The following is a 26,669-nucleotide window of genomic DNA, read 5'->3' on the forward strand; positions in this document are numbered from 1 at the left end:
TGGATGAAAAAGACTGGACTTTCTTCCACGTCATTCCTATTCTTGGCTAAGGAAATGCTTGCAGAACTCTCATCTGTACTGGACACACAAAAAAGGGCATTATCAGGACCAGGCCACTGCAGCAAACCCGCTCCCAGTCATTGGTAACACTTTCTGACCAATAGGTTTAGCTCTCATTTCAGCAGACATCTGAAGGGAACTTGCACTGTATGAAAATTTTATGTGAAAAGTGATATAAACTGATTATAAAGAAAATAATATTAATAAGTATTTCATATAATACTCTAAAACTTATAGCAGAAAATAATACAGATGGGACATATTTTCCTAAAATAATCCTAAAAGGATTCCAACTTGTCTTGCTAAATTACAGTGACTTTTTTTTTAATTCCAAAGTAAAGCAACATATTTGAAGAAAACATACAGTGACTATCTTATCATTACAGTTGCAAACATTTATCTGCTTGGAAATTGGAAGTATTAGATAGTACAATAGCATCCCAGAGGGCAGCTCACATTATACACCACTTATTTCCTCCGTGATGAGCGCAAAAAATACTTATTCTTGATTTTGAATTCTGCTTGCCCACCACTTAAATAGCTTTATAAATTGGCTCAGCTAAAAAGAAAAATTCCAGCACCACAAAGGAAGAGAAGAGTTTGCCCCAGTAGAAGCGTTAATGACAGTCTATCCTTTTCAGGCTAGAATCAGAAAAAAAAAATCAACGTTATCTCAGGTTTTACAATACAGAGTTGTAATGTATCTGAAATTAACAGAACCTCCAGCCACGCACCTCATATCCTTGCTGTATCTTTCAAAAACTTCAACACTGTCTGCAAAGATGAAAATAATCCATGTGTATTCAGTGGGCAGGTGTCACATGGGCTATAATGTCATAATTTGCTTTTGTAGTGGATGAAGCACCACTTCTTCTAAATAGGTCTTAGAATTTGTTCTCAATTTGTATCCAATTATTTGAGGATTCATTCTTTCTTTGCTGCACCTTTTCCACAGCAAAAATGGGATTATAATATCACAACCCTGCTTCCTTTATATTATTCCGCAAGTCATTCTCTGTGGAAATGAGAAATTAACTCATTCAAATTACATTTATTTTAAAGGCATAGCCATTAATTCTGCTGATTTTTCCTGCTGGGAATACAATCTGGAAACATACTTAGAAGACAATAGCAATTTTTTTTAAGACTAGTCTGAAACGTATGATTCAATGGAAAGGAAATAAAACTGCTCTGAAGAAAGTTTTGTCTGTTTTTTTGGAAATGACAACATACCTAATCAGCCAAGTTTTGACAAAACTATTCCCATATGAACGTCCAAAGGAGCCCTGTGAAGCTACCTCAATGTTTCCTTTAGTTCTCACATACTCCCAAATACCAATCCTCAAGTCTGCCACTGATTAATACAGTACTTCATTCCAAGACGCAATTATCCCATTGACCTTTTGCTACTGTGGAAATGAGCAAGCCTATGGGTCTCTGTTCTATAATCACATTTTTGTTCTAATTGTGTCCTTAAAACACACAGGCTTTATACATAGGCCTGGAATCCAGTCTAGATTTTGCCCTTTATTAAATTTCAGAAAACTTCCAGTAACAATGTCATTATAGTGAAGAAATGTTCTCATAACACAGTCAAGCTAGCATGAAGAAGCTGTAAAGAATTTTTTTTACTGTGCAACCTTTGCCAAAAGTATACTCCAAGAATTCACAACTATATTGTTCCTCTCTCAAATTCTACCTTCAAAGATTATTCTCTGCTTTCCAAAATATAGGAAGAGATTTTAATGGGAGATGAAAACTAAAAAAAACCTTTTGAGGTTGCAAGGAATGGGTATACGCAGCTGGCATATGTATTTACACGTCACCTGGACTGTTTCAAAGCTTTTTAAAACTAGCAAAGCAAGAAAAAAATACAAAGCAGCTACATTCTTTGCAGATGTATTGCAAAGACACAATTTACCTCGGAATGTGTGGGTTTTTTTAATTAGCATTTTTGTGATCGTAATTTTTTAGAAGCACGTTAGTACTTTCAACCATCACTGAGGATCTTGTAAACACTACATCCTAGTTACAGGTGCAGGTGACAAACATTTCCTATGCTCTGTACTCACCTGTAAACATTTTTGTAACAGCTTTACTCTGTTTGCGGGCAGAACACAGGAGCAGCAGCCAAGGAGGGAAGAATTCAAAATGGCCAGCTAAAAGCTCCGCTATTGTTCCAGATAGACTTGTAGAAGTCTGTTCACCCTCGGAAACGTTACAGCCCTCATCAACTGAATCTATGACCAGGAAGAGGCTCTGCTGAGGAGGCTTCATTCCCAAAAGAGGGAGCAGAATGCACCTGTAAGGAACACGAAATAACATCAGTATTTTAAATACATTTAACAATACATTTGACTATTGTGCAGTCATTCAAGTTGAAGCTATGATCAACTTACAAAGCAAAGTTATTTCTTAAACAATGTAAGGAATGTTTTGAATGGTTACCGCAGAAAATACAGACGTATATTGACAGAGATAGTCTGAACAGTCAGTGATGTAATATTAATACTTGCTTAGGCAATGTTATTTTTTAATAAACTTATAATTTAGAATAATACTTTAAAACTGTGTAACGTTGTTCAAGGTAAAGTAGAAGATTTGGAAAAACGCTGCTTCACTAATAATCTATTTGGCCTAAAGTTTAAGAACTTCATTCCTGTTATATCTGCTAAAGCTGCTATTGCTTATCAGAAACAAAGAACAAACAATAGTTGGTAATGAAACAAAGGTCTAAATAAAAGATACATGAAGTACCAAAGCTCAAAGAGTTCAAGTCTGAAGGAATAACAGCTATATAAAGAACAGAATTTCTGCCATACCTTCACAAATGAAATGCAGATTAATTTAGCAGCAGACTGAGGCATTTGGTAGTGACTTTGATGTATTAGTATTTATTTATATTGAAGTTGTCAAGATCTGATTACTAGAAAAGGATTATCTGCATCCTCAGGATTCTAGCATATATACCACTGCATCTGACCGTGCAGCTAAAAATCTCGAGTCTGCATGTATTGCATTGTATGCATTTGCATGTGTTGTTGCCACCCTTAATAATATGTCTTAAAAATATATCTATCTCTGCACTTACATGTATCTTTAGATAGCTACTACATTAACTGTCATGGGTCTATCCAGTATTTCCATTACTCTACTATGTTTTGGGAAACAATAATAAACGATAATAAAAAAAGTTTAACTGACTAAATTACCTTTAAATATATTTCGCAAGTAAACTTTGACTTTGTAATGAAAGAAGGTGAGAAAATTATGTATCTAGCAGTTAACTCTTTAGATTTGTTACTTAACACATGTCTAGAAGACATGCCCATCATAAGTAATTTTTGTTTTACTGAAGACCATAATATTTTTTTTTCATTTATTTTACTGAACAAATTATCTTTAGAAGACACTGGTCAACAAGCATTCAAAGTAGAATATGGGCAAATGTTGCCTGTTAATGGAAGAACACAACCCACTTGAGAAATTATTTGTAAGCCCTGTTAGTGGAAGGTTTGTTATTTATGTTTTTCTGAATGAGAAAAATGCAAAATGGAAACAGAGTGGTGCACCTCTCATGATCAACAGTAACAGCAGAATCCAACAGAGCAGATTAGGTGATCTAATACACTTTGAGAAACTTCCCCAAAGGTATAAAAAGGAAACCATTTATGTTGTGAAAGTATTCAGTATTAGATGGATTTTAAATCCCTAACATTGTCATGTTCTGGTTTTTTTGGGTTTTTTTTGTGTTTTTGTAGATGCAGAAGACCACTGAGAATTCTTTCAGTAACAGCTAGTTACTTTTTCAGAAGACGCCTAAAGTACAACTAAAATCACTGTTCACTTAGCTGGGAAGTTAAGCAGCTACCAATTTACAGAACAGGAAATTAAAGTAGCCAGAAGGTTAAAATTACTTTCCTAAGTGATGCCAATCCCACAATGAAAGGAGGCAGTTGGAAATGACCACATTTTCCACTCCTCTCCCCAGCAGAATGCTGCCTTGCCCCTTCAGCTATTTATGTGAAGGCATTTTCCTTGCAACGTTTCTGTCAAAAATAATTCTTTTTTCACATAGTTTTCTATATAAAATTACCTCCAGTACAAATGTTACTGTGAGATACGGAGAAATGGTAATGGCATCTTAAACTAAAACCTCATTTAAAATCTGTGTGACCCTAATAGAATGCCTACAAAGTATCTTAGGAGCATCCGACAATCTACCTGAATTCCACCAAGAAAAGCTAACTGTCATGTCTGGGAAAGAGTGCTACATCATTCTGTTTAATTCCTGCAGTAACTAGCACTTGACTGTATCAAGTAAAATCAAAACGTTCATCCTGCCTCCAAACAGGGTTGAAAGCAGATGTCTAAGGAATAATGTAAGCGCTGGGCAAGCACTAAACTACATTTTCCCAGAACTTGCAGGGAACTTACAGCAATATTACTAAAAGTGTGGCATTGATGAGACATTGGTAAAACTTTAAAGTGTCTTAGGAAACCATTTGATAAACTTCAGAACTTTGTAAACATTTTATATCTCTTGACTTCAGAGTAGATGCCAAGTAACATAATAGTGAAACGTCACAGAGACAGCAAGTGCTGTGGTCATTTGCCAAAAGTCACGTCATGTTTACCTCCATGTGACTTAGTGCCCTACACTGCCCTACAATTTCTTGCTTGCATAGGAAAATGACATAAATCAAAACGGAATTAACAATGTCTTAAAGTACTTCCATACCTGGTGATTCATCTACAGATTGTTGTAACAGATTGCTTAATTTGCAAAGTACCTCTCAAAAGGTTTGAGGTTGATTTTCTTTACCTTCTGAAAGGATAACAGCTTTACAACTTCCATATTCAATTCAGATATAAAAGTGGTTATTGTTACAGAAGATTTATGAAATAAAAATCATTACTTAAAACAATGATTAATCAGTAAAAATACAAAATCTCTAAAGACAGCACAATCAGTTACTTTAAATGATGGAATTCATTTTAATTGCAATGTAATCTAATGACTTATGTGAAGCAAAGATGTTTTACATGCTCTCTGGCAAATAAGGAGTTCTCAGAACAATGAACAATCCCACAGAATTTTTAAGGGTTGCTACTGAGTTGACAGAGCCCACGCAAACATGATTTTCCACATATGGAAAGAATATATACGGGCTATGGTAAAGTTCTGTTTATAATTATCTTTGAGATTTTTGGATTGGATCCACAAAAATATCAAGACACAACAAAGTAGAAAGATAGTGGTGTTGTCCACAAAGGCTGAAAAGAGAATCACAGTGGATTTCACACACTTAGGGGGAAAGGGAGTGGGAGAAAAAAAGAAAATAGAAAAGGCAAACACATACGTGCCAAATAACAGTAAGAGGTTCAAGTGGTTTCCGGGGTAAAAGAAGTTATAAATCCTATTTCCTTATGAATATTTTCCTCATATTTGCTTGTCTCTGGTGTACAGAAAATTCAGTTGTGTCCCCACTTAAACTGTTTGATGGCTATTACAACGTGAATGTAGCTTATTGTTAAAAGGGCTTATTGTTTTATTGTATAAAACTTAGCTTATTTATTGTATAAAACGTAGCTTATTGTTTTATTGTATAAAATGTATCTCCTAAGGAAGCTAGAAGCAAAGAAAAACCAGAAAACCCCCAAACACACCTCTCCCCATTTGTCAGATTCCAAATGCTGTCATTTTTCACAAAACACGAAATACTTAAAATTTCACTGTAGAAATGATTGATTTGGAAATCTGCTATAGCTCTTAAGTTGGTTTTTTTCTACATCAGTATGACAATTCTTTTACAAACTGCCATTTGAGACATCTCCTTGCCAACAGGTTACAGTTGAGCACTTGCATTTTAGTTACAGTCACTGACGCCAAGAAAGAACAGTCCCAGAGGTCTGTGTTGGAAGCTTACAAATTTTGCTCTTTCAAAGAAACTTTGTAAAAAAGCAGACAACATCATTACCCCACAAATGCCCCTCTCTGCTTTCTCCTCCTGCTTTTTCACAACTGCTTCTACACCAGATTCCCTGAGCAAATTCACCAGCTATTTGTCATTTTCCTAATCCCTGCATATGAAATTAATTCCCCCCCACCTTAATTATCAAGCGGTTAATTTTTCATCCTCATGTTAAACTACTAAATGTCTCCAAAGATTTTCATTCAGAGGAAACAATGTTTGTAAGCTACAGCTAGAGAGCCAGCTTCAGGATTAATTCTGAAAGTGGGCATGCACGCTGAACTGTCCCAAAGGTGGAAATGTGAAGCTGATTTTGCATCTGCAGACCAAAACCATAGTATTTTCGCCAGTGTTATGGAATGAAGGCTATTGTCCTCTTCCAAGCTTTGCTACTACCCTTGCCAAGCTTGCAAGGCAGAGTAAAAGTAATGAGTGGTACAGCTAAAGAACACTACTACAAGGCATGAGCACAAGAAAAGTATGGCAAACATCCCAAATTTTTTTTTTTTTTTAATAGGGCTAAATTCTCTAAGTGATGTTTAGTGTGGCCAGGTAAGGTTGCCCTCATGCTCCATTTCAGCTGTCTTGTTTTTGGGAGTTATGAAATGTTAGGAAATTGTCATCCTTCTGGCTTGAATTCACCAGCACCTCTCTGTTGAAACGGCCACAGAACATCTTTCCTAAAGACTATTTGCATTTGAAAACAGGAACACAATATTCAGTGTCAATGAGACGGTTAATACGCAGCAGATACAATTAAGTTAATATTAAATGCCACTATTCTGAGTCACAAGAAATGGTAGTGCCAGTAGGCAATCACACAGAGTAACAGAAAATAGCTGCAAATGCCATGAGGATTGTAATTCTTTGGAACTAAAGTAATTCCTTGAGGACTGTAAACATATGCGCAAAAAACCTGTATTCAGATATCATGGATGAGATGGTTTGGTGATTACTAGCAATACGATGGAGCTGATCAAATGCTATCAGCAATTGAAATTACATTGTTTTACCTGAATTTATTATTCTATTGGCAAATTTTTACTAATAGAACCTCTGAAAACATTCACTTTACATGAGAGACACCACAGTGCTGTCCTCTGTATGAGATCTCTGAATGTCTCATAGAGGTTACAAAGAAATCACTCATTTGCACATTTGATCCAAAAAATTACTGAAAATTCAAGTAACAGAGGAATATACCTACATATATATTGGATGGATATCTCTCTGTATATACATATTTCTATACATACAGATTAACAATAACTATCATATTACAAAATAGACAATTCTTCAAACATTACTTGTCAGTCTTCTGAAAAACGAGCATTTGCATTCTTATGGGTGGTTTATATCACAGCAGTTTACCACGTAGTTTTTAAGACATGTTCATTTATGTTGTAACAGAAAATACAGAAAATTAAGTACATAGTGAAATTTTAAATAGGCCAATTATAATTACATAATGTTGTAGTCATTTTTGTCAGCAACATAAGCAGCAGTGGGATTATTGCCTAAAAATCACACAGAGTCCCAGCAAAAATCCCAGCCAATAAGTAAAAACCTTGTGCTGTCCCCACCAGCTCTGAACCAGGTCTAGCAGAAGCTCCATCTTCCCCAGCCCACTGCTGAGGGACATGATGGGAAAGAGAAGGCTCTCTAGCACAGAGCTGGAGGTGCTGCATGACAGCAAAAGGGAAAGGATTTATCTTAAACGGATATTCCAGACAACAGCCCAGGCCATTGCAAGATACCTAAAGATGTAGGTACTTGAGGGCACAAGTCTACACAATAGAGTTTTCACTACTTCCACTGCTCATGGAATAAACTTGAAACCTATAAAATGTATAAGAATAGAAAACAAAATGTAAACAATTTTTTACAATATCTGTACTTAAAAAATTCTCAGAAGCGACACCAAATCCTGCACTTTCCTTCCCACTGCCCCATGAGCTTACAAACACCTCTTCAGTTGTATACTGTAATAATCATGGGGTTGGTTAGCACAGTAAAATCCATTAAGGTTGTCCTCCTAAGGCTCCAATTTGCATTTCAAAGAATGAAGCCAGTGAAGAAAAGGCTGATAAAGACTGTTAGAAGCTTTAGCAAAGACAGATGTGTACCAATAGCTGATTTTTTCCCTTTTGTTTTCCAAATGCATATGGGGTATAGGTCATAATAAAAGAAGAAAAGGTAAATTTTACCTCTATATACAATTGGCAATTCCTGCTCTCAGCTGATAAAACATTACCTTCTTTCTGAGAAGGCTTTCAGCGGCTGTATTCATACAGAAAGAAAAAACAGAGCATCTTTACAAATTACTTGCAGTACTGTTTGCAGTTTAGCCAGTTTCACTTTGTGCTATGAGAAGGCATTTATGTCTTATGGATGACTGACAGTAAATACTTTATTTACCTGTCTTGCAATTCATTTTGGGTAATGATTAAACGGGAAATTTTAATGGTCAAGTCCAACAGCTACTTTGTGGGTAACAGCACCCTAATTCAGCAGGCATCTGCTTCCTACTCATCACCCAGCTGCTTATACTGGTAGTAACATTCTGAAAAACATACTTACAGGGCCCTTAACATCAAAAATGTTTGAGAAGTACAAGGGCTGTGAAGCATAAGATACTTCTACACTTAAAAAGCTGCAAAATAAAACACATGGCTAAGTATGCCGAAAGAGGAGTGACCCGGTTTGATGTGTGCACACCTGTGTACATACCGATGAATTTGATCAGGTTATTGAGGTAGCTGCTCTGTAATTTTTCAACATAATAAAGTGCACTGCAACTGATAATGGCTTTCTGACAAAGTGTGATACTGGAATCACATGCACTTATAGACTACAGTATAATATGGATTATTGTTCCTAGTAAATTATTTATTTACAGGCTGCACAGAAATACAAACTGGCTCTAGCAGTTCTACCCAACTCAGTTAGTCTTACAAAGGGAAAGGCAGAAAGCAGAAAAGAAATTATGAAACCCACTCCTGAGAATTACCTGTTGGGCAAGCTCTAGGTACAGTACATGGATGCAAATGTAAGGTCTGGTCTTCTCAGAAACGCTGAATTAGAAACAGCAGGCAACTTTTGTGCAATTCAGTACCTGGTTTTGCAACGTCTTGTAGCAACTCCAGTTTTATCTGCAATTGTAAAGCAGACCTGCAGTCTCACAAGGAGAGCACAAAGGCTAGCTCTAGGGCATCATGCCAGACAACAGTAGAGTTTATGGTAGAACCAGTGCCATCGGTCATACACAAACAGAGCATGCTGGACCCCTGCATGTGGATTAGAGACCTCCTACTGTCTCATACAAATATATGGGTGATTTTTGTCTATAAAGCATTGCCAGCAGATTTACTGGTAGATTTACTAAAAATCTCAGAAAATAAAAGCTTCAGAGAAAATACTTTGGCATAATAGTTGGACTGCTTAGAACAGTTTGCAAACAAATCAGCTATTATAAAGGCCAGACAACTGCAGCTGAACACCATTCACACCTGCTACCATGAGCAGGTTGGTCTCTCTCTCTATATTTTTAAATGGAATATATTCGCTATATGTGCTAACATATACAATAAGCTCTAAACTACTCAGAGTCTGACACAGAAAAACCTGCTGCCCTAGCAAAGGCCTTAAAGAGGAGGAGTATACAGGAAACAATGCAAACATTTTCCTGAAAACATAATATAAAATAGTAATTTATTCGACACAAATTCTGCCAGTTATGTTTTTTAGTGTGACAAGGTCACATAGTCTACTTCCACATCTGCAGACAGATCACCTTCAAATCTGTTACACCTGAAAGACACTAGTTTTGGCATTCCTAAAGATTTCCACTGATCAGTGAGGTCCCTTCCAACCCTTCAGATTCTGTGATTCTGTGTACTATTTCATATCCCTAATATTTTTGTAATTGGCAAGTTTTTCTTTTCCCCTTGTATGTCTAACCTTAACATGTTTTTCTTACTATTGTACTTCTTGCCCTATTATTTGTGTCTTACGGTTAACACAAGGATCATTAGAAGGAAGCTAGTAGCATCCACAATTTATAACCATTTCTCTCTACTCAGAAACATCATTAAGGAACACAATGAAGAAAGACAGACACAAGACAGGCCTCTATGAAATCCAACATCATTTGCTGTGGCAGTCAGAACAGGAAATGCTGGTAATTAACTCTGCAAGTACAGTTACTCAACCCCTTGCACATAGCCTGTTTGCACGAGTCTCATGTAAGCATCAAAGCCTTCCTGTAGCCAAAACGATATTTATGGCTATCCCTTATCCACAAGTACTATTACTCAGTCTCATACAAAACGAGGTTATATTAGCTTTATCAAAAGCAAACCATGTCATATCATGTTAGCTGTTTTTCAACTTGTTTTTTTTTCCAGTTGCTTGCAAAAAGTTCCTTTGTTCCAGTATTTTTTATTTCAATTTATACTCTTCTAATTTCCTAATGCCTTTTTGTCTCTTTTTAAAGCAAAACACTATAGATACATCTTTTTCTTGCAAGTCTGAGTTTTCACTCATTTTGATAAAGATAACCTGTCCTTTGAAGATAATTAGGAAAAGTTCATAGGCTGAGCAGTTTGAAAACATCTCACCTATTCTATGTTTGTTTGCATTTTTGTTTCCTAGTGTATGTTTTCCTGTATCTTACTTCTTTGTTGCTATTTTAATTATGTTAGCTGACTGAAGAATGGTTGCTGTTAAGAAAGGGCAATATACACAAGCATTGAACATTTTAGCTTTGCCAGTGCTATCATTTTTTCCTCCGCAGTGAATAGCAGACACTTAGTGGGTATTGTCTTCCTTCTGCTAATGTATGTATGGAATTAATTCTCATTACTAAGCATAACACACCTCTCGAAAAAAATGAACAATGCACCTTGAACTTTCAATTTCACCCTCATTTTCACCTTACTCTTTTACTTTCATATTCATCAGCTGATCTTTTTTTTTTTTTTCCCTGCAGTCTTCCTCCTAGTATTGAAAACATGAACAATAAGGAGCTCAGTTTCACTATACCGGACATTTAACATACTGCTTTGAGGCCTTAATTCTGTTTCCAGTTAACTTCTTTCTTTATACTTGTCTTCATGAGATCTTACCCAAAATTACCTGAGGACACCAGTATCTCCAAGTCCATTGCTTTTAGCTTGTGTTTCCTTCTCAACACAATTTTATAGTCACTATCTCCAGAAATTCTCTTTCATTTCCTCAGCTGGTTCTTTACAAGCTGATTAAAGTGAATTTATGTCTTCCCACCAGCTATTTTCTCTTCTTTGACATTAGAAATATGGGAACTGACAGACTTTCACTTATATCATGCTTTCCCAGATGAATTTAATCTTGTATTTGTTATTCACATTTTTCAGCTATATAGACATTATTGTGCAAATTCTATGCCTTGGATAATTACACTTGATATCTTAAGGAAACTTAGCTCACTTCATCTTGCTGGTTTAGTAGAGAACAAAACACTTGTATTTTAGGAAACACATAGTTTAGAGTTGTGGAAATCTCTTAGTTCCCGACAACTACTATACTTTGCCAAAACAGATAATCTTTTAGACACACAAGATGGTCTAATATGTTAGTTGGTAGGTAGTTTAACTTACAGTCCATAAAAGCTAACATTTTTACCAACAAACCTTTAAGTTGATATCTTTTATTCATACATTTTTCATTGGCTTTAACTTCTTTAGTGTATTTTAGAACTACAACCAAGCATACAACAGACAAAGCAACTGCTAAACAAGCTTATTTTTTTGAACATACCAGTTATTCAAGTTATCCTGACACATCTTTTAGAGCATTTAAATCAATCTGGGCTGTGTACTGGTATTTCCAGTTCTGCTTGTTATCCCGTACCTTTTCTCCATTAGTATAAAGACACCTAAGGCATTTGATTACTACCTCACCTATCTTCCTCTTTGTCAATTCCATGACCCTATATGAATAACCCTATTTCCTCTCAACAGCTTTTGAGCTGTTGTCTGAATTGCTGTTATTTATATTTACCCTTAGATTTGTCATACATCAGGTGTTGTTTAAAATCCAAACCCACTGCCTTTTATTTTATTAAGTAGAAATTAAATTATCATTGTTTCCAAAAACCAGTGTCCTAAAAAAAAAATAGAAAGGTAGGAGTGTCCAAGAAAGTACACTTTACATCAAATGTAGAAGATGAAAGAATAAAATCAGACTCATTGAAAACTAAATACTAGTTGAAATGAGAGAATTACCTATACTGCAGCTGATTTTCCATACTTGTAAAGTAACTTACTGTGTAAATATTCAGAAATAAATGGTTCAAATGCAACACATAAGAGTGCAGTACCGCAATAAGAAAACTAACAAGTTTATATAAGCAGTTGAACATTTTAAAATGACAAAGTTGGTTTTAAATCATTGATGAAATGATGCAAAATGTAATATGCAGTCTTTTCAGCTTTCCTTATTAACTATCTGGTTCCTTAACTGTAGAAAAATAATATTTATTTGTTAAACAAAAACATACCTTCTTATCTGTACACATTACTATACAACTAAATCAAAATTCTTGTATTGTATTTTACAGGCATTTTAATTTGTTGGAATTGTTCTATGTTTTGGAGATGGACAAAATCAATTTATTTCTTTTGTCTCGATTTACATAGAGCATAAACACAACTGAAGAAACAGATATTGCTTTCCATATATACAATTGTATTTAGTGCCATGATTCAAATGCTAGCCACTAAAAAGGAAAAAACAAGACTGCTGATGAGACAGGTAGAAAACTGCAGTGAATACATTCAGTTATGTGCCTTTTGTCAGGCTGTATTCCAGTTAGGCGCACAGCCAGCCCTACATTCTATTATTCCATGACCGTGTAACAAAAGATAATAGCATAATGCACATGATACAAAGCCAGTCACCATTATTACTACAGTTCAGTCTGACAATCTACAAATTAATTAGTTTTTTCCTATGCATTCGATTCCAAAACAAAAATACAGTACTGATTGGGAAGCACAAAGAAGAGGTGCTACAGTGGCTATTTTCAGCAGTAAGATGTTTCTTCAGAAGAGAAGAAATTGCCTGTCTGAAGGAACCAGGATAAACAACAATATGCAATTTGAAATCTTGTTCATCCCTAACCAAGTTGCTCTATACCTGCCTTTCTCATTCCTTGCACATTATTAGAAAGCACTCCCCACTTCAACTGCTGAACTGATTGCCAGATTATACTGTCCAACCTCATTTTCAGAAAATCCTTTGCACAAATACAAAATGAAAAATTAAGATTTTAAGATAGCTAGTCAAGCACTTAAGACAGCTTTCCTCCTATGTTTGTGGTACCACATATCCTTTTTAATATTTTCTCAAGTAAAGGGGACTATCATAACCTTTAATTGCACTGTCTTAGTTGAAGAGGCAACAGATGGAGCAGCTTTCGTCTGTCCCATTCAAGATTATTCTCCCATACTCTCCAAAGTAGAATCCACAGCATATGTTTCTCATGCATCACCCTGCATCCCTATTAGTTACCTTGTGCTTGTTGTTTTTTTTATCTTCCCTTGCCCCAAGGAGATACAGTTTCTCCTAATTTGACTGTAAATCTCCTATGGATCCTTTCTTTATCTTTTCCAATTTACTTTAAAAAACATTGTTAGGTTAGCACCATGTGAACCTGATTCTATTATCTTACAGCAATGATGTGTTTAGCTTTGGAACTGATTCTATACTTCCATTTCTTAAATTTATTTTTAGCCTTGACAGCAATAGACAAAGTGACAGAGACTACACCCTCCTTTTTCCCTCCCCACAACATTTTAGATACAAAATGTGTACTGTGGATGACTCTTTTCTCTTGTCATGGACCAGCTGCACTTTACCTACAAGGTTTTTTTCCAATGTCCTGTTTAATTCCACTTCATGAACGTGTAGAAAAACGATAGACAGCTTGGTGACTGTATCATGCTCACCATCACTGCAGGAGAGCTAATGTAGTTAAACCAAGATTTGTTAATTAACTGCCTTACGATGGAAATCATGTTGTAATCCCATTTTGAACAGTTTTTCCTCATGACACTCATTCTTATCTGTTCCGTACTGTCTTCTCTATACTGCCGGTATTTTCTTCCATGACAATTCCATAATTCTTCTAATAACCATGTCCCTTCTTCTTAATCTCTTTAGTCTACTAAGATATCCCAGATCTTTAGCACACAAGCTTGCATCTGTGCAGCCAGATGCTTATCTCCCCTTCTTTGCACAGGCAATAGTATTAATACCTCTTAGTAATCAACAAAGAAAAAAAAGAACAAAAACAAATCACTGATGGGCCATGGACTGAAAGCCCACTCACATATGATTCTTCATCCTCAACCTTCCTCTCACTCCGGTCAATTTAAACAGCAACATCCAAAACTGGTATGTCTGATCACCTCTTACCAAGTGTTTAGTCCTTGCTTTGTATGACATTACCTACCAATATGCAATATAAAGAGCACATTTATTGCAATCTTTTTGCCCCTTTTAGTCAATCAGCTATGTAAATTGCCTTGTCTTTTTTCTTTCTCATTTTCAGTTCTTTCATATTACCCCATCATATTTTGATGTCATCAAGTGCACCAGGAACCTATCTACCTACACGCTATCTTCTCTGAAATACCTTTGAACACTTATATACAACTTAACACTTATTTCAAGTAATTACTTTCTTAATTTTCCATCACACTTGCTTTTTTTCCCAGTTATTTATTTTTGAACAGTAATTCTTCAACCATGAAGTGTTTCTTCATTAACTATTGAAAACACTCCTGCTTCTAGACAAAGACAGAAGATTTCTCACCATTCCTAGTGTATTGTACACAACATCATGCAGAAGAAACTGAAACCTCTTCAATGCACTGCTTCACTAACACTTTCGGGTGGCAAAATTTCAATAATATATTTTCCCAGCATATTAGACATGCTAAGTCCTTTCTACTTTACAATCCATAAAATCCTTTCACTTTTCGTCATTAAAAAGAAAGAAAAGAAGAGAAACTTAAACCCTTGCACAAGCTATGAACATGTGCATAGAAAACTGGAGGGAAGGGAAATAATTAACAAGTGAGAATTGCTATGAAGGTCCACCTAACTAAACAGCTTAGAGGAAAACCTGTAAGGTTTAAGACTGAGCCACATAGATTAAAGACAAAATGTTAATGCCTATAGAAGTAGAAGACAAAAAGGTCTATGTAGGTTGTCATTATTAAAATGCCTTCGGGAAACTTTCTTATGGTAATTTAAACTAAAAAGGTTAAAACCTTAAAAGGTATTATGTTAAGTCTGTATGCAATGCTTCCATATAATGAAAGAACATACAACTTGGTCTTGCAGAAATACTAACTGTTGCTACGTGACCCGATAACTCCAGAGGTTTAGGGGAAAAGCCTAAAGAGAAACATGCCACAAAGTACTTAAGCTTCAGGACACACTCGACTTTGTAATGGTCTACAGAGTACCAGAACACAGTGTCTTCTGTGATACCTAGTGTCAGTTAGAAGTCTAAAGCATCAGTTACACACTACTTGTACATACTACGAATTAGAAACTCCATCAGTCAAGTTGCTCTCACAAGAGGAAGTTTAAGAACTTTAAATTTACCTTCTGCAACTTCACTTTCACCAAGCTAGACATAAAACCTGAGTTGGCAGATCCTTTGAATCTCTTGTGCATGCTCTTACAAAAGTAGTTTCTCATCTTACCTGTGAATTGGTATGATTTTCAGTTGGTGTCCTGCCTTTATGAGTATAAAATAAATCACATTACTGAGTAACTAAAATGCAGACAAATACTTTATTTACTAGAAGTCTCTATAACATACATAACAAATACATAAGTACTTATAAATTCCCATATTTATACTACATAGAAGTGAAAGCACAGAAACTGTATTCATAATTACTACAACTGTTGTAACTGGTAAACTACCACTAGTAGCATTTTATCAAACATTTAGCATTAATACACCGTAGTTGTACACCACCACACAGAAGACATGATCAAGATTCAGTACAATACGTTCTTCTTCACTATTTTTCTTCATCAGATCTCAAAATATTTCTTGATTTTGCAGATATCAGCTTACATGTAGCTGCTTCCTATAGAGTCATAAAAGGCTTTGTGCTGTGAAGTCGTCTGCTATTTTTAATATTTTATGTCTCTCACTACACAATTGCTATGTGTAAACATATTTTAATTAAAAAGCACCTCAGACACTTGATGTTGAAGGTACAATTTTTTACATAACTTTCTTTACAAGAAGTGAGATACTGAAATAAAGTGGTAGTTATTCTAAAATGATTGGGTACATATTACTGCCAGTGGTAAAAATGTGCTGCATACATTTTGGCTAAGATTTTCCAAAAGTAGAGACACTTAAAAGTCCCTTCATGAATCTAGCCTTAAATCATAAAGAATTGAGAGTGTGTCATTCAAACACCCAACTTCTATGGAATCTCAAACCAAGACTAGAAATAGGATGGAAGGCTACCTGGAAGAGACCACCAAGTACCTCTCTTGCTAGAGCACTGCTTGCACTTCCCCTTTGGCACGCTGTAGGTGTCAACACCTTCAGCAACCCATCCATGCACTACAGGAAGTCTACGAAAGATACCTAACACAAACCACCTGGCTTTTAATGGAAGTGAGCTTGCTTTTAACTGAAAATTTGATGGCTCCTACTAAAAGCAGAATTCAGTCTTGTACCAGATCAAGCTCCTCTGGGCTAGGATCCAACTAGCTTCAGGATTCTAGTCAAGCATAAGTGAAAGATACAGGAATGGATAAAATTCTGGGAAATTACAGACACAGAATGTTGCATATTTATACATCTAAAATGTTGCTAATATCTTTAGGTACAGAAAACTTTATTTAGCTGAGGGATTTTTTAATGTCACAGTTGTGGGTGTGATCTCTAAGAAAAGACTAACAAGTTGGAATTATTTCATTTAAAGACAAGTTGAAAGGGTATAAAGCAATATTCAAATCCGTAAAAGGTTGTCTCAAAAATGAAAGAAATAATCAATTTTCCATGTCTCTAGTGAACACTGCATGTAGTAACAAGCTCAGATTACAGTAATAAAAAAAAAACCCCAAACTCTGGTCAGACACATTTTTTCAAACTTTTTTTTTTTCTTGGAAGAATTGTCAAGCCTAAGAGCAGTTGAAGGAAGCATCTCTCAGAAACAGAGTTGGTTTCCTACATCTGGAGAAGAAGACGGTGGATTTCATTTTCTTTAGTCCCCTTCCAACCTCTCTATCAAGGTTGAAATTAAGCAAGCAGGACATTTCATCTTTACATGTGGTAAACGAACAAACACATTGGAAGTTTAAGAACCTTCTTCTTTAAAGGGTCTTGTAAATTAATTAATGATGCATCCAGATCTTTCTTTGGATGAAACAGGATATAGTTAGTCTTTGGCTTTCTTTCTACCATTTATAACTACGAAATTACAGTCTGACAAGATCTACGTTCTTCTTTTAGCTGTTGCAAAGCTACAGCTATCAAGCTTGTACTGGAGCTGCAGAAGGAGAGAAAGGTTGTGTAGCAGCCTTTTCCAGAAGAAGGGAGCTTAGAGAAAAATATGTAATTCACTTTCATACAGTCTTTGAGACTTGGGTGAGAAAAATCAAAGTACTTATTTTCTATAAAAAAGATTGATACTGAATTACTGATGTCTTATAGAATAAATTGATAGAAACCCCAGCAACTCTCAAGTTTCCTGTACCCTAAGCTCAGGCATCTGTAACTGTTTCCTGTGTGCTACCTCTCAGTGTATCTTTTATTTCAAATTCTCCTAAGCTCATGGAAGAAACAGATTTTTACTACATGCATTTAATTTAAAAGAACTAATATAAAACTAAGAGAAAAGTAGCCCAAATATCACATGCTACCACCTCACCCTCTCCAGAGAAAAATTAATACTGCTTATTTTCACAGCCACCACAGAACTTTAGGTACTGCAAATATCAGCAGAAGTGCATAATGTAGTTAAATTGCTAGCAAGGAGAAACCTCCAAGATTGAAGCCCAAGTATCAAAGACTAATACCATGAAAGTCAGGATATTCTAACTAACCTCCAGCCTCAGTCACTACAATGGACTTGAAACTTTATGTTACCTAAAGACAATGCAAAGGTAAACAGTAAAAAGAGGGAGGGAATAAAAAGAGAAAGCAAAAGAACTAAAGAGGAGCTGGTCTTCAGTTTAACAGATTTACTCTCAAAAACCACTTAAGATTTTGAAATTAAGAATAAGCTACTCCAACAGTGAAAAGCTCAGTTATTAATTGTTCAATAAAGCCTGCACAATCCATGATAATTTTAATGATGTTACTGGCTTCAAAGATCATATACAGAGTTCTAAAAAGAACAGCTTCTTCACACTTCGTCTGTTATTGCACACAACTCAACTTCTAAATCTGTTCTTCCATCTATGCTAAGTAAACGGTAAGAAAAATGGCATTTCAGTACTGCAGATTTGAAGTCCCAGGACCACAGTCACAGAACATTTGCGGAACAAACCTGTGTTTTTCAACACTGTCAGACAAACAATGAAATAAAACTTGTTTCCCCTTATCTCTCAATCATCTGCAAATTGCAACTTTCTGATGGTATGTCACTCTTGAGGGAAACGGGGAAGAAAAAGAAAAAAAAATAACTAGTAGCATAGAAAGCCATAACAGTGAAGGCCAGGGGTGGGTGAAAATGCTTGTTAGCACTGGTTGACAGCCCTATTTTTTTTACTCTGAATTCTGCTGTTCATGAGATTTCCATCATATTGCCAAATATGAAACACCAGAGGCTTGATCCTTTGGAGTTCTCTTCCAAACAGGTAAAAGTAACTTTACCCAGATAACAGCTATTGGCACAAGATTTGTTGTACTTTAATGCTGTCCAAATGAATGACTCATACAAGAGGGCTTTCAATTTTAATCAACATAAACCCCCGCTTCAAGCTTGTAGTCAGCCTAAAACCTTACATTATCTCTCACACTTTTGACTATTAAGTTGACAAATATTTGCATATTCTAGATAACTATAAAACTGCTTTACTTTCTATGTCACTTAACATTATTGGTCATGTTCCACTACAAAGCAAATTGGTACATACAGACACATATGAACCATACCACAGATACTTAGTAAAGCATCACAGGGCACATAGGTGTGGAGGAACCTCAATGTCCAACAACTCTTTATTAGCATTATTTTAACGCTTTGGTGTGAATACCTATTGTCACCTGCCAGTTTAGTTAACTCTTTGTGGCTTCCCTTTTCAAGTCTGAGAAGCAGAGATCATGAGTTAAACACAGAAGAAAAGCTGTGATTGTCTGGAAATCTGCAAAAAGGAATAATTTTCTTAGACTTAGTATCAGCATGCATAGAGAAAGTAATTTGGTGTTCTTTCTGAAAAAATGATACTTAAGTTCTGGGCCAGTCACCATTGTATTCATTTTTGGTAAAGAAGATGTTAACATCAGCTTGAAAGAAGTTCTCTGAAGTTACTGTACTATCACAAATTTGCTCAGCAGGTTTGGTTTTTTTTTTTTCTTTTGTTTTTTTTTCTTATGTCCCTATGGATCGGGGCCAACTACTTGTATGATATGCAATTTCAGCAATGCAAATAAGTGGAAGCTTGAATTCATAGCTGAATTCTTCCCTCAATAAAAATCTCCTTAATCAGACCATCTTACATTAAAGTAGCTGTATTACAAATACTTTATCAATGCATATTTAGGAGACCACAAATTAAAAAAAACACTTAAACATCACTGACCCAAATTCAATGGGTGAAAAATAAGTATGTGAAAAGTCTCAGAAGATTTGAAGTTTCTTGAAAAGACATGCAGAATACAGTAAGAAACTTCACCTGTGGGTGACAGCAAAGTTGCAGGGAGATGCAGAAATTGAGCATTTAGGGGATATTTACTAATTTCAGCAATTCACTCAAGCAAAATTCCGATTTCGCTGTTAAGTGTATACTAGACCAACACACACTAAACATGAGTTTAGTTCCTGCTTAAAATCATTGTTATTTAACAAACATGCTCTATCTGTAAATTACTTTAAACTGATTCAGGCGCTCTGGTCATGGCTGCCTCTCAAACTCAGAGCAACAACTGCAAAAAATAAAAAACAACTCTGCAGAGTAAACTAGGTCTACACTTCTAGTAATGTCCACTTTTTGGGCTGTGAATTAAGAAAGCTCTGTCTTACCCTGGAACATCCTTTCCTTCGTCTGAAAAACACAAAGGTAATAGAAGGATCGTAAGGGTAAAAGGTCTTTTTACATCTAGATTGCACAAATTTCAATATTATCCATGGTTTCTATCAGAGTTCATCTGTGTCCTCGTGGCCTTGGATAATCGATTCCTACCAACCACTGGCAGCATAAACCTGCTGCAGTAAAACAAAAATTAAATACCATTCAGAACCCTAGACATAGTATTGCAAAATTTGAGTTATTCTGGTTTTGATTTTTCTATGTAAATATGGAAGAATAGCTTAATAGACCTTTTCCATCAAATTCTCCTCAGTTTAACACATGATTTGTTCCTGCTTTTAGAATTAGTAACAGTCCTTGCCCTTTATTTTAAACTTTCTGCTTCACTTTCACCTACAATTTGCATGTGAAGCTTCAGCATTCTCCCTTACATTAAAGACTGCTTTCTGCTCCACTACTGCATGCAGAAGTGCCTCAGAAGCAGTGCTGTAAGTGGCTGTTCTTTCTCTCAGCTGTCAGTGCAGCAACATATGCTTGTTAAATACACTGATCTAGACCAGCCCTTCCAGCTCTTCAAATCTGCAAGATCTGCCCCAAAATAATTTTTAGGGCATGATAAGATTACAAATACATGAGAAGTTTTTCAGAAAAGACTTTAAAACAGAAGGAAGAAAGTCTTAGCTCACCAGGTTACCACTTGCCCGTGTATCACTGTGACCAAGATTGTTGAAAACTTATTTAAAAAACATTCTTCAGAAAGATTCACTATTTTAACTAATTAACTTTATATTGTTTATAAGCTCACACATGAAAAGGCAGTAAAAAGATTTTCTTCCTTACTATTTCTAGGACAATTAGCACAAAAATAAAATGGTGTAACCTTATTTAGCACTTAAGTCTTTCCATTTTAGGCCATGAATACATAGCTGAGACTGCAGCAGTCATGCAAAGCAAAGAAAAAGTTTGACAGTGCCTTTAAAGAAAGATCTTTCTTCTACTGAGTAAGTTAAATAAGTTAAAAATCAATGGGGCATTGAGAGGAAAGCTTTATGCTGTTTCAGTGCCTTTAGACAATGCAAAAGGTAATCAGCTAACTGTTAAGTCTTCGTAGAACATTTTGCATTATAACTTTCACTGAACAGAGGTATACACAGTCAACCAGAATACTGAAGTGCTCAATGGTAAGTCTGAGAAACTATGAAAAATACTTGTATTTTCATGAATCATTTCTTGCATGTTTTGAAAATTAACAAAAGTCCAATTAACAAATGACTGAAGTATCTGATGGTGGGAAGGCGACTGCCAAGTTCCTCGTGTTTGTGGACAGAGATTGTATCATACAGGCAGCAAAACAAGCTCATGGTACTGCTGTCAACAGCCATCTCCTGGTCCCCTGCCACAGTGCTGAAAACTTATATTCCCAGTACAGCACCTTGTCTCTAACACCTCATCTCCCTGAAATCTGAAATATGAGAATGAAGACTATCTACCACAGCTGTTTTGAGAACAGAACAGGGTAAGTGGGTAGTAAGGGAATACATCAAGGGCCAAAAAAAAAAAAAAAAAAAAAAAAAAAAATTTCTCCTTCACTGAAGCTGCTGTACTACAATAGTTTTGTAGTATTGTTTGCATAATAAGCATTCACAATCACTGCTGCAAAATTTGAGCAGGGAAAGACTAGGAGCAGGTGTTTTCCACTACAAACCCAAGAACTTTGTATATCGACCTAAATACTCAAAGTGCTCATCATTACACCACGAGTTTATAAAAATCGGTCTTATCTAAAAAGCTTAGTCTGCCGTACAAGTACCATTTCTATTTCTATGTAGCATTTTTGTTTAAAGACATTTATTTAGTTCCTGTTCTTGGGAGTAAGGCAGTCATGTTTAGAAAAAGAAGAAATCCAGCTCTTCGATAAATTACTAAGATTTCCTTGTAGTAGACTTTTAAACATAAACTGTCTCTCACCAAATCAATCCACTTCCATGACTCTAAAAGACTACCTAAAGCTAGATGGCCAGCCAGCTATTTCATTTACAGACTTAATTTCACCAAGGTTTTAGTCATCAGAAATTGAAAAGGCTTAATACTTCTGAAATTAGGACCTTAGTAGCTGCTAGAAATCACATCTTCAGTTAGCAACAAACAAAACATATCCAGAGTTAATCTTGGTTGAGACTATTTAAGACATTACACTGAGAACAATGTAAACATGCATCCTGTTTATTCAGCAGGCAAGGACGTAACAGCCATCAGAACTAGAAGGCTCTTTTACACCACCACAACAATATGAGCAAGCACTACAGTTCAACCTCAGTACTTGTTTACTCAGTCTTAGTAGTCAGGAAAAAAAACTAAAAAGAAGATTTTTTTTTTTTTAATACTGCAAACATTGTTCAGTAAACCCTGAAGTACCACAAAAAGTTATGTCACTACACAATACTAAAAAGTTCCGATTTAACCAATATTCCAGGAAAAGTTTTATACTGGTAACACAATCAATTGAAGCTCTGTTGCTAGAGACAAGCCTTATCCTTTCTCTGTTTTCCTTCATTGTGACCCAAAATAATAAAGATCAATAGAAACATGCTTGGAAAGGCTATGCTTAAGATAGCATACTGTTCTAAGTGATCTATGGATATATATACACATTAGCATTGGTAAAGAAACAACACTCGGCAACATACTGAACAGACTTTCATTTGTTGGGGAACACCAATTAAAAAAAAAAACCCAAATTTAATTCAGCTTAGATAGCTGACAAACTTTTGAAGGGGCAGGATGAGGCTTTTGACAAGCTCAGCATTTTGAAATAATTGTAAAATAAGTAGCAGTAATGATTTGACCTATCTGTACATATTGTGAGAAGTAACATAAGGAGCTAATTGACATTTTCCAACTGCATATTTTTAGACAAACATAAAACCGATGTGCTGGATCAGACCCAGAGATCCATTAGTCCAGTTTCCTTTTAGAGTACAATATTGGAAGCTCTGGCGAGGGTCTTATAAAGTCTGTTTAAGGTCTATAAAGGACAGCTGCCCTACCTTTACGGCACATGAAGGCCACTGAGTAGGTATCTTCAACTCTAGAGCCCATTACTTTAAAGTATTTTCAAAACACCGGTTACATCTGAGGGTATTAATATTGAAACGTAAATAAATTCACTATTAATAGTAAATTTTGTTTACAAAGTAAGTATTTATTTGTCAGCTATAAGGACAAACAAATTTTTCCATGGAAGGTCTGCAAGCTCTGACAGAAGTAACAAGCCATGAAACAAACATGTTTTAAATTGCATCCTAGACTTTTTGGAAGGAAGACCTAAACAGGAGACAGCATTTTTTTTTAATTTGGCTTTTATTTTGATAGGGTTTTTTTTTAATTTGTTTTTACCTTTTAAATGCTTCAGCAGGGTTCCTCTCACATTCCCCGGGTTGCAAGAGACTTTGAATAGCAGGATCTCTTAGTTTGTCCTCATATCCCTGGATCAGTCCGCTGCGGCAGATTTGTGTAACTAAACCTCTAATAAACCCTCCAACACACAGTGTGTCAGAGTCTTGGGCCCTGCAGAAATGGAAGGCTAGAGCCTGACGATGTAAGCCTCTTTGTAGGTTTGCAGGTGAGCTTGGCCACAGTAACTCAGTACAGAGGGCCGTCTTCCCACTACCGGGCCCTCCTACCAACAATACACCCCAGGCAGCTCCTTTCCCAGAGACAACACCAGTATTATTCCCAGAATTCGCTACAAGAGATGGTTTGTTGGCAGCACTATTGCTGCAGTTAGCTTTCTCCTGGAGGCAGTGCTGAAGCTTGTGGAAAACCCACTCCCTACAGTAAAACTGCTTTCCCTGCAGCAAGCTGGTTTGAGCCATTTTATAAAGCTTCTCTTGGATTTGTCATAAGCAGCAATACACCTTCAACAGCTCAGAGTAGGGAGATATGCATTCATCTTGCACAGAAAAGTCTTCTGCATGGAACTTGACAGAGGTTATGGTAAACAGTTAACCTTTCTCATAAAACCTCACAGTGTCTTCTCAGGAAGGGTGTCATTCCATTTATATGCTTTTATTATGATTGGCGTAACAAAATCACAGTTCGGCTGACATTGTGAAGCGGTGTCTGATACCAATGCTCGATAATATTTCTCATTAGGCTCAAAAGTTCATACAGCTCCATAGCTGCATCTGTAGTTTATGAAGTTGTGTGTGTTCCCAGCATACAGGGGAGATAATACATCTGGAAAAACTGAAGGAAAGCCAACTTTTCAGTGTATACTAAATGCCTTTCAACTCTAGGCACTAATCTCTCTAGATATACATCCAGAAAAAGTTGTCCATAATAAAATGTTCCTTCTGGGAATTCTATAGAGAAAGCGATTTTTCTTCAGAGTATTATATACATACCACAAATGTGGGTAAGCACCACTTATTAAGAAACAGTCAGTCTGGAGAGTGAGCTTTGCAGACTTCATACATCTGGATGAGTGTCTGAGAAGTGCTTCAGACTATGGTTTCTTATGCAGTACAGAGGACAGAAAAACAACACGTTTACAGCTTCTTATTTCAATACATTTGTAAGCATCTTCTTCAGCAACTTGGATTCTTACTGAACCTGTTCTCAGGTATCTTAATCGCAAGATGTCAGAAGAGACAACATCTTCCCCTAGAGCTCTGAAATAAAGAAGACAGCACTTTTAACCCTACGTGCAAGTCACAATCCAGCCAACTGCAAAATGCAGACAACAAAGAGTAAAGTCAAGCGCTCTTATTCTTTATTTTTGCTCATACTATGAAATCAAATTAATCTAAAAAGCTTTTTGAAAGTAAATCTATTGTTACAAGGTACACCTAGCCTCATATAAAAACAAACAAAAAACCCCATAACAAACCCCAATAAACATATATGACAGTGGCCTCAAAATCACAAGAGCAGTAAGTCCTGCATTTTCTCCCGGGGACAAGTGAATATGCTCATTCATCTTAAGAAATATTCTTTATATCAGGGCTTCATCGCCGAAATCTCTCTTTACCCAATTTTTCTACTGCCGGATACGGACGTGGGATGGGTTTTTTTTAAGTTTATTTTACCGGGGAGAGCTACCGACGGCTCCTTGCACACTTCTTTGTTCACGACTCGCCGGCAGCAGGGCGCCTGGCAGACTCCGGGGTCACGGTTTAACACCCCCACCCGCCCACACCTCACGCCTTCTCGCTGGCCATGTCACCACTCCATTCCCCTCGGCCGAGCTCCGTACCCACCAGGATACCCACTCCACAAAACCAAACACGCCCTTTATCCCGGACTAAGCTTTAAAGCCCCGCTCCCGTGCCTTTCAGCGGAGCACTGACACACACATACGGCTCAAAAGTCACTTCAGCTGCACCCTGGCAGCCCGACCGTCTCCCTCTGAAGAACCCCCAGGTCAAGCTAGCAGCTGGGCAGCTCCCCCCACTCCTCCTCTTCTTTCGCCCTTCATCTGCCTCCCACTCCCCCGGCTCGAGCACACACGCCCTGTCCCCGGCTCCCCTCCCCCAGCTCATACACACTCGGCTTCGTACAGCGATCTCGGCCATCGCACCCCTCACCCCGCCAACGCGGCCGGGCCCCAACGGGGCACCCTGCTGCCAGCCCGCCGGCAGTCAATCTCCTCTAATCCCCAACGCCGCGCACCGGTGCCAGCCCTCTGGCCACCTCAGGCGGCGGGTACCGCCCGCCCCGCCACAGTCGCCCTGCCAGGGACGACCCGCCGCCGCCGCCACCACCGCCTCCCCTGCCGCCGGGTGAGGGGCCTCCCCACTGCTACTCGCTCACCTCCCCCGTCACCCCAGCGGCGGCTGAGGTTGCTGCTGTTCCTCCAGAGTCTCCCCGTGGCGGCGCAGCGCGCCCCTCCTCTTCCTCTGGGCCTCGGGGCTCCCGCCCCCCGGCGCCGCCGTGCCAGGGCCCCAGCCAGCCCGGTACGCGGCTGCCTCAGCCCGTTTGGTACTCTCCCCGGCGCCTCCCTGACCCCCTCCGCCCGTCCCTTCCTCGCCTCGCCCCGCCCCGCCCCGCCCCCTCCGGCACCCGCCCCGCCCCCTTCCTCTCCAGCGCGTGCGGCGGCGGAGGCGGGCGGTAGGATGCCGCCCGACATCTGGGGCGAAGTAGTCCTCGGCGGAGGGAGACTACCGGCGACGTCCCATCACCGCCCGCTACTTGTCTTCACCGCGCTGGGCTTTGTCCCGGCGTCTGTGGGCCGCCCGCTTCTCTTCAGCATCCGCAGCGGCGGGACCGTCCCGACGCGGCCCTGCAGGGGGCGGCCGCGCGGCTCCATCCGCTGAGGACCGCGGGCATGGCGGGGCGGTGCTGTGAGGGACC

General features: G+C 37.6%; 1 protein-coding gene across 1 annotated transcript in view; it reads right to left on the reverse strand.

Annotated features, from left to right (window-relative positions):
• The window catches only part of ANKRD50 (ankyrin repeat domain containing 50), a 42,123-nt gene extending 15,817 nt beyond the window's left edge, over positions 1-26,306 (reverse strand). Inside the window, exons 1-3 of the mRNA XM_061992791.1 lie at positions 26,130-26,306; positions 23,712-24,988; positions 2,133-2,362 (exon numbers count right to left, since the gene is read on the reverse strand). Coding sequence (XP_061848775.1) covers positions 2,133-2,362; positions 23,712-24,190 — 709 coding nt within the window. The 5' untranslated portion in view covers positions 24,191-24,988; positions 26,130-26,306. The remainder of the gene's footprint in view (positions 1-2,132; positions 2,363-23,711; positions 24,989-26,129) is intronic.
• Between the last annotated feature and the right edge of the window lie 363 nt (positions 26,307-26,669).

The sequence above is a fragment of the Colius striatus genome, chromosome 3 (genome assembly GCF_028858725.1).
Source record: "Colius striatus isolate bColStr4 chromosome 3, bColStr4.1.hap1, whole genome shotgun sequence".
In the NCBI taxonomy this organism is placed as follows: domain Eukaryota; kingdom Metazoa; phylum Chordata; class Aves; order Coliiformes; family Coliidae; genus Colius; species Colius striatus.